This window comes from Petromyzon marinus, chromosome 69 (genome assembly GCF_048934315.1).
Source record: "Petromyzon marinus isolate PM22_M1 ecotype Great Lakes invasive population chromosome 69, UKy_Petmar_22M1.pri1.0, whole genome shotgun sequence".
NCBI classification, from domain to species: domain Eukaryota; kingdom Metazoa; phylum Chordata; class Hyperoartia; order Petromyzontiformes; family Petromyzontidae; genus Petromyzon; species Petromyzon marinus.
In genome coordinates, this window is record NC_133735.1 from 5,024,004 (window position 1) to 5,038,612 (window position 14,609).

At 58.8% G+C, this 14,609-nt stretch overlaps 1 protein-coding gene across 1 annotated transcript; it reads right to left on the reverse strand.

Moving 5' to 3' along the window:
• Positions 1–1,771: 1,771 nt before the first annotated feature.
• Positions 1,772–13,622, reverse strand: C69H19orf12 (chromosome 69 C19orf12 homolog). Its single transcript, XM_032945166.2, has 3 exons — positions 13,513–13,622; positions 6,940–8,145; positions 1,772–5,306 (listed from the first exon to the last, which is right to left on the reverse strand). Exons 2-3 carry the CDS (start codon positions 7,097–7,099, stop codon positions 5,029–5,031), a joined length of 438 nt encoding a protein of 145 aa, XP_032801057.2. The 5' UTR covers positions 7,100–8,145; positions 13,513–13,622; the 3' UTR covers positions 1,772–5,028.
• Between the last annotated feature and the right edge of the window lie 987 nt (positions 13,623–14,609).

A 14,609-nucleotide genomic window follows, 5' to 3' on the forward strand; every position in this document is an offset into this window, starting at 1 on the left:
GTAGCCAGGGGGCCTCCCGGCGAGGTCTTCCGTGACCCTTGCCCCGGTTCCTCCGCCCTGCCGGCACGCAGCAGCCGCCGTGTGTCCGCTCGCGGTCCCCCGCTTACCTCTCCCAAACTCCTCGACCGGCTCGGGCCGTTTCTGTCGTACCGCGTCGCCCCGCGACCCTTCTCCGAGCGCCTCGGCGGCTCCATCCGCACGTGCTCCCTCTACCCCTCCCCCACTCTACCCCAGTCTGGTTTCCCCCACCCCCCGCCCCCCGCCCCGCCCCGCTCCACAGAAACCGACCCCCTCTCGTTACCGCCCTTCACTCTCTCCAATTCGCCTGCCTCCGATTGCCATCTCTCTTCACGTTCGCCCTCGTGGGGGGGCTCCCTTTCGTATCACCGCCTCCTTGACCCGTCGCAGCGCCGGTGTTTCACCCGGGGGGGCGGGGGCGGCCCCTTCTTGTCTACATCTCCCCTCACGAAGCGCTCATCCTCCTCATTTAGCTTCTCCTCCGAGCCAGCTTCTCCGACGACGACGACGACGACACCCAAACATTCTTTGGACTTTCTCGGCTTTCGCTCCGGACCTCTCCCCTCGCGTAGTCAGCCTGCCAGGAGGCGCCCCGTTCGGTCTCGGAATGTCGCTACACCTCCCTCGCCATCAAACCCTTCCATAACCCACCCCCACCGTCACCGTCACCTCGGCCCACAACCTCGTCGCCTTAGACCCCCTCCCTGTACCCTCGCCTCTCGTGTCTCCGTCGTTTCCAACCCGTCGGCGTGGGGCTGAGTGGACTTGCCGATGACCGGTACCAGCGGTGTCAAGATCGGCCCTCTGTGGTAGGGGGGGGGAGGCTCGTGAAGGTCGCTGATGCTGCTGCTGCTGCTACTGGGGCAGCTGGGCCTAAACGGGCACGACACGGGCTAGAGAAGAGATGGAGCTGATGCGGTACAGGAGGAATGTGGAGCTGAGTGGACTTGCCGATGACCGGTACCAGCGGTGTCAAGATCGGCCCTCTGTGGAGGAGGCTCGTGAAGGACGCTACTGGGCAGTTGGAGGCAGTCGCCCTCCAACAACAACAATGGAGGGTGGCAGAGGAGCGACGCTCACAACAACGAGCTGAGCGCCGGGTGGCTAAAGCACAGCAGGTTGGCACAATAGGGGGCACAGGTGGTGCATCAGCCACTCATCTCAGTCGACCTGCCAGCGGGGGCGTTCGACGTTTCACGTGACGGCTTCAACGTGACGGCCTCAACGTGTACCTAGCCTGGCACAGTGGCCGTGGTGACTTTGTGAGTTACTTGGTCCACCGCCAAACTACAAAGCCACTCGCTCGTCTTCCCAGCCTGTGCATTAATTCCGCTACAATTGATCGAATGTCCGTCCACACGTTTCGTTTAGAGCCTACCACACTGCTCCCCCACTACACTATACACTACACTATACACACTACACTACACACTATACTACACTAACTACACTGCACACACTATGCTATACTATACACAATACACTACACACTATACTACACACTACACTATACCTACTACACTATACCTACTACACTACACTACACACACTGCACTATACACTACACACAATACACACACTACACTGCACACACTACGCTACACACACTACACTATACACACACTATACTATACACACACTACATACACTATACTATACACACGCTACATACACTACACACACTACACTATACACACACTACACACACTACACTATACACACACTGCACTAACGCGTGTACTGGGGGAGGGGGAACTGTATTTATATATTTATTTAATCAAAACCAAACCTTCACACCGTGCTCTGCTGCAAACGTTGCGTGTCAAACCTCGCGACGACGTTCAAAGGCCTCCGGACCGGTTAACCGGTGAGTCGGTGGGTGGGCGAGTTGGTGGGTGGTCGAGTTGGTGGGTGGGTGAGTGGGTGGTCGAGTTGGTGAGTGGGTGAGTGGGTGGTGGAGTTGGTGGGTGGGTGGTCGAGTGAGTGGGTGAGTGGATGGGTGGGTGAGTGGATGGGTGGGTGAGTAGATGAGTGGGAGAGCGTGAGTGGGTGGGTGAGTGGATGAGTGGGAGAGTGAGTGAGTGGGTACGTGAGTGGCTGAGTGGGAGAGTGAGTGGGTGGCTGGCTGAGTGGGAGAGTGAGCGGGTGAGTGAGTGGGTGAGTGAGTGAGTGGGTACGTGAGTGAGTGGGTGAGCGGGTGAGTGAGTGGGTACGTGAGTGAGTGGGTGAGTGAGTGAGTGGGTACGTGAGTGAGTGGGTGAGTGAGCGAGTGGGTGGGTGAGTGGGTGGGTGAGCGGGTGAGTGGGAGAGTGGGTGGCTGAGTGGGTGGGTGAGTGGTTTGAGTGGGTGGATGGGTGAGTGGACTTAAGAGACCCACAGACCCATAGAGATACATCGACTCATAGAGACCCATAGAGATACATTAACTCACACAACAACCGCCATTCGCCACTAAGTGACGGTGACGTCACCACGACGCTTGTGCCAGGCTAGGTGCACGTTAAGGCCACGTGAAGTGTCGAACGCCCGCTGGCAGGAGGTCACGGGGCAGACCCAGCAGGTGCCACGGGTCGACTGACTGAGATGACTGGCCGATGCACCACCTGTGCCCCCTACTGTGCCAACCTGCTGTGATTTAGCCACCCGGCGCTCCGCTCGTTGTTGTGAGCGTCGCTCCTCCGCCCTCCGTTGCTGTTGGAGGGCGACTGCCTCCAAGTGCCCAGTAGCGTCCTTCACGAGCCTCCTCCACGGAGGCCGATCTTGACACCGCTGGTACCGGTCATCGGCAAGTCCACTCAGCTCCACGTCCTCCTGTACCACATCACTCCATCTCTTCTCTAGCCCGTGCCGCGCCCGTTTAGCCCCCTCGATCCGGCCGAACAAAAGCTGTTTGGGCATGCGGCGGCTGGGTATGCGGGCTACATGACCCAGCCATCGCAGCCTTGCCCGCCGGAGGAGCTCTCACACGCGCACACATGCGCACGCTCACTGCTGCAGTCACGACAGCACCCTCTGAGCAATGGCAATCATCATCAGCAGCATCATCATCAGCAGCATCATCATCGTTAGCAGCATCATCATCGTTAGCAGCATCAGGGGCACGCCCAGTGGCAGCTGTCCCTGTGCATCAGTCTGCTGCCAGTAGGGGTAGGGATAATTGCTGTTGTTGCTGTACATCACAGAGATAGCCTGCAGTAGTTTCACAGTGAGGGGTAGCGATGGCTGTTGTTGCTGCTGTACATCACAGACACAGCCTGCAGTAGCTTCACAGTGAGGGGTGGCGATTGCTGTTGTTGCTGTACATCACAGAGATAGCCTGCAGTAGTTTCACAGTGAGGGGTGGCGATGGTTGCTGCTGTACATCACAGAGAACCTGCAGTAGTTTCACAGTGAGGGGTAGCTGCTGCTGTACTATCATAGAGACAGCCTGCAGTAGTTTCACAGTGAGGGGTAGCTATGGCGGCTGCTGTTGCTGCTGTTGCTGAGTGTGGACTAGCCTAGGGGCACCCCCAGCGGCAGCTGTCCCTGTGTGGCTGGCACAAGGCTACCCTCACTAAGGCGCGCTGTGTGATACACAGCGCGAGCGGGTGATTGGGCGAGCGAGCGGGCGGGCGGGCATAACAGGAAAACACCACCACTACTACTACCACCACCACTACCACCACTACTACCACTACTACCACCACCACTACCACCACCACTACCACCACTACTACCACTACCACCACTACTACCACTACCACCACTACTACCACCACTACCACCACCACCACTACTACCACTACTACTACCACTACCACCACTACTACCACCACTACCACCACCACTACCACTACCACCACCACCACTACCACCACCACTACTACCACCACCACTACCACTACTACCACCACCACTACCACCACCACTACCACTACCACCACCACTACCACTACTACCACTACCACCACCACTACCACCACTACTACCACTACTACTACCACTACCACCACCACTACCACCACTACCACCACTACCACTACTACTACCACCACCACTACCACTACCAACACCACTACTACCACTACTACCACCACCACTACCACCACCACCACTACCACCACTACCACCACCACCACTACTACCACCACCACTACCACCACCACTACTACCACCACCACTACCACCACTACCACCACCATGACCACCACCACTACCACCACTACTACCACCACCACTACCACCACCACTACCACCACCACCATTACCACCACTACTACCACCACCACTACCACCACCACCACTACCACCACCACCCCTACCACCACCTCCACCACCACTACCACCACTACTACCACCACCATTACCACCACTACCACCTCCACCACCACTACTACCACCACCACTACCACCACTACCACCACCACTACTACCACTACTACCACCACCACTACCACCACCACCACTACCACCACTACCACCACCACCACTACTACCACCACCACTACCACCACCACTACTACCACCACCACTACCACCACTACCACCACCATGACCACCACCACTACCACCACCACCACTACCACCACCACCCCTACCACCACCTCCACCACCACTACCACCACCATTACCACCACTACCACCTCCACCACCACTACTACCACCACCACTACCACCACCACCACTACTACCACCACCACTACCACCACTACCACTACCACCACCTCCACCACCACTACTACCACCACCACCACTACTACCACCACTACCACCACCACTACAACCAATACCACCACCACTACCACCACCACCACTACCACCACCACGACCACCACCACCACCACGACCACCACGACCACCACCACCACCACACAGCAGCAATGGCTCTCCACCAATCTCCAGACCCTCGTCCTAGCAGCCTGCTCCAGCGACGACGACATTCACCCGCCCGACGTCCCCCCGACGTCCCCCCAACGTCCGCCCCCGACGTCCTCCCGACGTCCCCCCGACGTCCACCCCTGCCCGCCCCCGTCAGTCCGGGTAGCTCTCCACCTGGGCCCCGAGCCGCCCCGTCAGCTGCTCCAGCACGGCGCCCAACACGGCGGCCCCAAGGTCTCCGGTGGTGCCCGTGGCGGCGAGCAGCGCTAGCAGCTGTGCCGCGTCGCTCCACTCCAGGCCGCCCACGGCGCCGGCCGCCGCCTCGGCGAGCCGCCGGCGCTCCGGCTCGGGGAGCTCGGCCAGGACCTCGTGCAGCGGGCGGAAGGTCCCGCGGGTCACCGCCATGCCCACCAGGCCGCCCAGAGCGCCACCTGGCGGGCGGGGGTGGGAGGGCGGGTGGGTGGGTGGGTGAGTGGGTGGGTGAGTGAGTGTGTGGGTGAGTGGGTGGGTGGGTGGATGGGTGAGTGGGTGGGTGAGTGGGTGAGTGAGTGAGTGGGTGATTGGGTGGGTGAGTGAGTGAGTGGGTGGGTGGGTGAGTGGGTGAGTGGATGGGTGAGTGAGTGGGTGAGTGAGTGAGTGGGAGGGTGAGTGGGTGAGTGGGTGGGTGAGTGGGTGAGTGGGTGGGTGGGTGGGTGAGTGAGTGGGTGAGTGGATGGGTGGGTGGGTGGATGGGTGAGTGGGTGGGTGAGTGGGTGGGTGAGTGGGTGAGTGGGTGAGTGAGTGAGTGAGTGGGTGAGTGGGTGAGTGGGTGGGTGAGTGGGTGGGTGGGTGAGTGAGTGAGTGGGTGAGTGGGTGGATGAGTGGGTGGGTGGGTGAGTGAGTGGGTGGGTGAGTGAGTGAGTGGGTGGGTGGGTGGGTGAGTGAGTGGGTGGGTGGGTGGTTGGGTGGGTGGGTGGGTGAGTGAGTGAGTGGGTGGGTGGGTGAGTGGGTGAGTGGGTGGGTGGGTGAGTGAGTGAGTGGGTGAGTGAGTGGGTGAGTGGATGGGTGGGTGGGTGGGTGAGTGGGTGGGTGGGTGAGTGAGTGGGTGAGTGGATGGGTGGGTGGGTGGATGGGTGAGTGGGTGGGTGAGTGGGTGGGTGGGTGGGTGAGTGAGTGAGTGGGTGAGTGAGTGGGTGGGTGAGTGGGTGGGTGGGTGGGTGAGTGGGTGAGTGTGTGGGTGAGTGGGTGAGTGGATGGGTGAGTGGGTGAGTGGGTGGGTGAGTGAGTGAGTGGGTGAGTGGGTGGGTGGGTGGTGAGTGGGTGAGTGGGTGGGTGAGTGAGTGAGTGGGTGAGTGGGTGGGTGGGTGAGTGAGTGGGTGGGTGGGTGAGTGGGTGAGTGAGTGGGTGGGTGAGTGGGTGAGTGAGTGGGTGGGTGAGTGGGTGAGTGGGTGGGTGGGTGAGTGAGTGGGTGGGTGGGTGGTTGGGTGGGTGGGTGAGTGAGTGGGTGAGTGGGTGAGTGAGTGGGTGAGTGAGTGGGTGGGTGAGTGAGTGGGTGGGTGAGTGAGTGAGTGGGTGGGTGAGTGGGTGAGTGGGTAAGTGAGTGGGTGGGTGGGTGAGTGGGTCGGTGGGTGGGTGAGTGGGTGGGTGGGTGGGTGAGTGAGTGGGTGAGTGGGTGGGTGGGTGGGTGAGTAAGTGGGTGAGTGGGTGAGTGGGTGAGTGACTGAGTGAGTGGGTGAGTGAGTGGGTGAGTGATTGAGTGACTGAGTGAGTGAGTAGGTGAGTAACTGGGTGAGTAAGTAAGTGAGTGAGTGGGTGACTGAGTGAGTAACTGGGTGAGTAAGTAAGTGAGTAACTGAGTGAGTGAGTGATTGAGTAAGTGAGTGAGTGAGTGGGTGAGTGGGTGAGTGAGTGGGTGAGTGATTGAGTGACTGAGTGGGTGATTGAGTGACTGAGTGGGTGAGTGACTGAGTGGGTGAGTGAGTGAGTGGGTGAGTGAGTGAGTGGGTGAGTGGGTGAGTGAGTGAGTGGGTGAGTGGGTGACTGAGTGAGTAACTGAGTGAGTGAGTGGGTGATTGAGCGACTGACCGGCGGCGATGCCCACGGGACCGGCGATGAGTCCTCCCAGCAGAGCGATGCCGCCCGTGACGATGGCGCCCTTGCCGGCCTGGCTAAGCGCCACTTGCACCCCGCGCTGGCGAGCCAGCGTCGACACCACCTCCATCATCTCGTCCACCCGCAGCACCATCGCTCACCAGCTCACCAGCCCACCAGCTCACCAGCTCACCAGCCCACCAGCCCACCAGCTCACCAGCTCACCAGCTCACCAACCCACCAGCCCACCAGCCCACCAGCCCACCAGCTCACCAGCTCACCAGCCCACCAGCCCACCAGCCCACCAGCTCACCAGCTCACCAGCCCACCAGCTCACCAGCTCACCAGCCCACCAGCTCACCAGCTCACCAGCCCACCAGCCCACCAGCTCACCAGCCCACCAGCCCACCAGCTCACCAGCTCACCAGCCCACCAGCTCACCAGCCCACCAGCCCACCAGCCCACCAGCTCACCAGCTCACCAGCTCACCAGCCCACCAGCCCACCAGCCCACCAGCTCACCAGCTCACCAGCCCACCAGCCCACCAGCTCACCAGCCCACCAGCCCACCAGCTCACCAGCTCACCAGCCCACCAGCCCACCAGCTCACCAGCCCACCAGCTCACCAGCTCACCAGCTCACCAGCTCACCAGCCCACCAGCCCACCAGCTCACCAGCTCACCAGTCCACCAGCTCACCAGCCCACCAGCTCACCAGCCCACCAGCTCACCAGCTCACCAGCCCACCAGCTCACCAGCCCACCAGCTCACCAGCTCACCAGCTAACCAGCTCACCAGCCCACCAGCTCACCAGCTAACCAGCTCACCAGCCCACCAGCTCACCAGCTAACCAGCCCACCAGCTCACCAGCTCACCAGCTAACCAGCCCACCAGCTCACCAGCCCACCAGCTCACCAGCTCACCAGCTCACCAGCTCACCAGCCCACCAGCTCACCAACCCACCAGCTCACCAGCCCACCAGCTCACCAGCTCACCAGCTCACCAGCTAACCAGCCCACCAGCTCACCAGCTCACCAGCTCACCAGCCCACCAGCTCACCAGCCCACCAGCTCACCAGCTCACCAGCTCACCAGCTCACCAGCTCACCAGCCCACCAGCCCACCAGCTCACCAGCTCACCAGCTCACCAGCTCACCAGCTCACCAGCCCACCAGCTCACCAGCTCACCACGGCCAAGGTCGCCTGTCGAGCAGAATCACCGGGAAATGTCTGTGTCCGTCCCGCGCATGACGTCGCTCCACGTGAGGCCCACACCTCATTAATAATTAACACTCACCACCGTCACTCACCACCGTCACTCACTCACACTCACCACCGTAACTCACACTCACCACCATCACTCACTCACACTCACCACCATCACTCACTCACTCACACTCACCACCATCACTCACTCACACTCACCACCATCACTCACTCACATTCACCACCATCACTCACTCACTCACACTCACCACCGTCACTCACTCACACTCACCACCGTCACTCACTCACACTCACCACCGTCACTCACTCACACTCACCACCGTCACTCACTCACACTCACTCACCACCGTCACTCACTCACACTCACCACCATCACTCACTCACTCACTCACACTCACCACCCACACTCACCACCATCACTCACCCACACTCACCACCATCACCCACTCACACTCACCACCGTCACTCAATCACACTCACCACCATCACTCACCACCGTCACTCACTCACACTCACCACCATAACCCACACTCACACTCACCACCATCACTCACTCACACTCACCACCATCACTCACTCACACTCACCACCATCACTCACTCACACTCACCACCACCACTCACTCACACTCACCACCATCACTCACTCACACTCACCACCATCACTCACTCACACTCACCACCATCACTCACTCACACTCACCACCACCACTCACTCACACTCACCACCATCACTCACTCACACTTACCACCATCACCCACTCACACTCACCACCATCACTCACTCACTCACACTCACCACCATCACTCACTCACACTCACCACCATCACTCACTCACATTCACCACCATCACTCACTCACTCACACTCACCACCGTCACTCACTCACACTCACCACCGTCACTCACTCACACTCACCACCGTCACTCACTCACACTCACCACCGTCACTCACTCACACTCACTCACCACCGTCACTCACTCACACTCACCACCATCACTCACTCACTCACACTCACCACCCACACTCACCACCATCACTCACCCACACTCACCACCATCACCCACTCACACTCACCACCGTCACTCAATCACACTCACCACCATCACTCACCACCGTCACTCACTCACACTCACCACCATAACCCACACTCACACTCACCACCATCACTCACTCACACTCACCACCATCACTCACTCACACTCACCACCATCACTCACTCACACTCACCACCACCACTCACTCACACTCACCACCATCACTCACTCACACTCACCACCATCACTCACTCACACTCACCACCATCACTCACTCACACTCACCACCACCACTCACTCACACTCACCACCATCACCCACTCACACTCACCACCATCACTCACACTCACCACCATCACTCACTCACTCACACTCACCACCATCACTCACTCACACTCACCACCATCACTCACTCACCCTCACCACCGTCATCCACACTCACACCACCATCACTCATTCACACTCACCACCATCACTCACACTCACTACCATCACTCACTCACACTCACCACCATCACTCACTCACACTCACCACCACCACTCACTCACACTCACCACCATCACCCACTCACACTCACCACCATCACTCACACTCACCACCATCACTCACACTCACCACCATCACTCACTCACTCACACTCACCACCATCACTCACTCACACTCACCACCATCACTCACTCACCCTCACCACCGTCATCCACACTCACACCACCATCACTCATTCACACTCACCACCATCACTCACTCACACTCACCACCACCACTCACTCACACTCACCACCATCACCCACTCACACTCACCACCATCACTCACACTCACCACCATCACTCACACTCACCACCATCACTCACTCACACTCACCACCATCACTCACTCACACTCACCACCATCACTCACTCACACTCACCACCATCACTCACTCACACTCACCACCATCACCCACTCTCACTCACCACCATCACTCACACTCACCACCATCACTCACTCACACTCACCACCATCACCCACACTCACCACCATCACCTACACTCACCACCATCACCCACACTCACCACCATCACTCACTCACACTCACCACCATCACTCACACTCACCACCATCACTCACTCACACTCACCACCGTCACTCACCACCATCACCCACTCACACTCACCACCATCACTCACTCACACTCACCACCGTCACTCACCACCATCACTCACCACCATCACTCACCCAGACACCTCCCCGCTGTGTCTCCCAACCTGTCTCTCCGTGTCTCTCTCCGTGTCTCTGTGTCTCTCTCTGTGTCTTCGTGTCTCTGTGTCTTCCTGTCTCACCTCGTGTCTCCGTGTCTCACCCTGTGTCTCTGTCTCACCCTGTGTCTCTGTGTCTCACCCCGTGTCTCTGTGTCTCTCTCCGTGTCTCACCCCGTGTCTCTGTGTCTCACCCCGTGTCTCTGTGTCTCACCCCGTGTCTCTGTGTCTCACCCCGTGTCTCTGTGTCTCACCCCGTGTCTCTGTCTCACCCCGTGTCTCTGTGTCTCACCCCGTGTCGCTGTGTCTCACCCCGTGTCTGTCTCACCCCGTGTCTCTGTGTCTCACCCCGTGTCTCCGTGTATCTGTGTCTCACCCCGTGTCTCTGTGTCTCTGTGTCTCACCCCGTGTCTGTCTCACCCCGTGTCTCTGTGTCTCTCTCTGTGTCTTCGTGTCTCTGTGTCTTCGTGTCTCACCTCGTGTCTCCGTGTCTCACCCTGTGTCTCTGTCTCACCCCGTGTCTCTGTGTCTCACCCCGTGTCTCCGTGTCTCTGTGTCTCACCCCGTGTCTCTGTCTCACCCCGTGTCTCTGTGTCTCTCTCCGTGTCTCTGTGTCTCACCCCGTGTCTCTGTGTCTCACCCCGTGTCTCCGTGTCTCTGTGTCTCACCCCGTGTCTCTGTCTCACCCCGTGTCTCTGTGTCTCACCCCGTGTCTCTGTCTCACCCCGTGTCTCTGTGTCTCTGTGTCTCACCCCGTGTCTCTGTCTCACCCCGTGTCTCTGTGTCTCTCTCCGTGTCTCTGTGTCTGACCCCGTGTCTCTGTGTCTCACCCCGTGTCTCTGTCTCACCCCGTGTCTCTGTGTCTCACCCCGTGTCTCTGTGTCTGTGTCTCTCTCCGTGTCTCCGTGTCTCTGTGTCTCACCCCGTGTCTCTGTGTCTCACCCCGTGTCTCTGTCTCACCCCGTGTCTCTGTGTCTCTGTCCGTGTCTCTGTGTCTCACCCCGTGTCTGTGTCTCACCTCGTGTCTCTGTGTCTCACCCCGTGTCTCCGTGTCTCTGTGTCTCACCCCGTGTCTCTGTGTCTCTGTGTCTCACCCCGTGTCTCTGTGTCTCTGTGTCTCACCCCGTGTCTCTGTCTCACCCCGTGTCTCTGTGTCTCACCCCGTGTCTCTGTCTCACCCCGTGTCTCACCCCGTGTCTCCGTGTCTCTGTGTCTCACCCAGTGTCTCTGTCTCACCCCGTGTCTCTGTGTCTCTCTCCGTGTCTCTGTGTCTCACCCCGTGTCTCCGTGTCTGTGTCTCACCCCCTGTCTCCGTGTCTCACCCCGTGTCTCACCCCGCGTCTCACCCCGTGTCTCTCTCCGTGTCTCTCTCTGGGTCTCACCCCGTGTCTCACCCCGTGTCTCCGTGTCGCTGTTTCTCACTCCGTGTCTCACTCCGTGTCTCACCTCGTGTCTCTGTGTCTCTCTCTGTGTCTCACCCCGTGTCTCACCCCGTGTCTCTGTGTCTCTCTCTGTCTCTCTCTGTGTCTCCCTGTCTCACCCCGTGTCTCTGTCTCTCTCTGTGTCTCTCTCTGTGTCTCTCTCTGTGTCTCAGTGTCTCCGTGTCTCACCTCGTGTCCCCGTGTCTCCGTGTCTCTGTGTCTCTCTCTGTCTCACCCCGTGTCTCACCCCGTGTCTCTCTCTGTCTCTCTCTGTGTCTCAGTGTCTCCGTGTCTCACCTCGTGTCTCCGTGTCTCACCTCGTGTCTCCGTGTCTCCGTGTCTCTGTGTCTTTCTCTGTGTCTCACCCCGTGTCTCTGTGTGTCTCTCTGTCTCTCTCTGTCTCCCTGTCTCACCCCGTGTCTCTGTGTCTCTCTGTCTCTCTCTGTGTCTCAGTGTCTCCGTGTCTCACCTCGTATCCCCGTGTCTCCGTGTCTCTGTGTCTCACCCCGTGTCTCACCCCGTGTCTCACCCCGTGTCTCTGTGTCTCTCTCTGTCTCTCTCTGTGTCTCAGTGTCTCCGTGTCTCACCTCGTGTCCCCGTGTCTCCGTGTCTCTGTGTCTCACCCCGTGTCTCACCCCGTGTCTCTCTCTGTCTCTCTCTGTGTCTCAGTGTCTCCGTGTCTCACCTCGTGTCCCCGTGTCTCCGTGTCTCTGTGTCTCACCCCGTGTCTCACCCCGTGTCTCTCTCTGTCTCTCTCTGTGTCTCAGTGTCTCCGTGTCTCACCTCGTGTCCCCGTGTCTCCGTGTCTCTGTGTCTCTCTCTGTGTCTCACCCCGTGTCTCACCCCGTGTCGCTGTGTCTCACCCCGTGTCTCACCCCGTGTCGCTGTGTCTCACCCCGTGGCTCACCCCGTGTCTCACCCCGTGTCTCACCCCGTGTCTCACCCCGTGTCTCACCCCGTGTCTCACCCCGTGTCTCTGTGTCTCTCTCTGTCTCTCTCTGTGTCTCAGTGTCTCCGTGTCTCACCTCGTATCCCCGTGTCTCCGTGTCTCTGTGTCTCACCCCGTGTCTCACCCCGTGTCTCACCCCGTGTCTCACCCCGTGTCTCTGTGTCTCTCTCTGTCTCTCTCTGTGTCTCAGTGTCTCCGTGTCTCACCTCGTGTCCCCGTGTCTCCGTGTCTCTGTGTCTCACCCCGTGTCTCACCCCGTGTCTCTCTCTGTCTCTCTCTGTGTCTCAGTGTCTCCGTGTCTCACCTCGTGTCCCCGTGTCTCCGTGTCTCTGTGTCTCACCCCGTGTCTCACCCCGTGTCTCTCTCTGTCTCTCTCTGTGTCTCAGTGTCTCCGTGTCTCACCTCGTGTCCCCGTGTCTCCGTGTCTCTGTGTCTCTCTCTGTGTCTCACCCCGTGTCTCACCCCGTGTCGCTGTGTCTCACCCCGTGTCTCACCCCGTGTCTCACCCCGTGTCTCACCCCGTGTCTCACCCCGTGTCTCACCCCGTGTCTCACCCCGTGTCTCACCCCGTGTCTCACCCCGTGTCTCACCCCGTGTCTCTCTCTGTCTCTCTCTGTGTCTCAGTGTCTCCGTGTCTCACCTCGTGTCCCCGTGTCTCCGTGTCTCTGTGTCTGTCTCTGTGTCTCACTCCGAGTCTCACCTCGTGTCTCCGTGTCTCCGGCGACCTTTTGACGCGCGTGGGGCGCCCTGGACCATGAATGAGGTGGGCGACTCGATCCGGTACAAGACAGAGGCGGTTCCTAAATGACGTCACGCGACTTTTAACCCCCTCCCCCTCCTCACGTGACGTCACAAAAAGTCACACCCCCTCAAATATGACGTCACAAAGCTCTGCCCCACCCACAAAAGAAAAATAAAACATGCTTTAAACTATTGTAATTGTAGTGCGTATTTAATGTGGCGCTGCACTCTGATGTTGTAGGAGAAAACATTTATTAAAAAGTCTATTTAATTAAGTAGAACGTTTTGTGTCTATATTTATTTAAAGTTGCGCATTTTGACGTGACGTCACACATCGTCACAAATGTCTGACCCCCCACCCACCCCTAGGTGCGTGGCGTCATTTATGGACGGCCCCATACACACAGTCACACACACACAGACACACACACAGACACACACAGTCACACACACACAGACACACAAACAGTCACACACACACAGACACACACACAGACACACAGACACACACAGTCACACACACACAGACACACACACAGACACACAGACACACACAGTCACACACACACAGACACACACACACAGACACACACACAGTCACACACACACAGACACACACACAGACACACACAGACACACAGACACACACAGTCACACACACACAGACACACACACACAGACACACACAGACACACAGACACACACAGTCACACACACACACACAACAACAACCGCCATTCGCCACTAAGTGGCGGTGACGTCACCACGACGCTTGTGCCAGGCTATGTGCACCTTGAGGCCACGTGAAGTGTCGAACGCCCGCTGACAGGAGGTCACGGGGCAGACCCAGGTGCCACGGGTCGACTGACTGAGATGACTGGCTGATGCACCACCTGTGCCCCCTACTGTGCCAACCTGCTGTGCTTTAGCCACCCGGCGCTCCGCTCGTTGTTGTGAGCGTCGCTCTTCCGCCCTCCGTTGTTGTTGGAGGGCGACTGCCTCCAACTGCCCAGTAGCGTCCTTCACGAGCCTCCTCCACAGAGGCCGATCTTGACA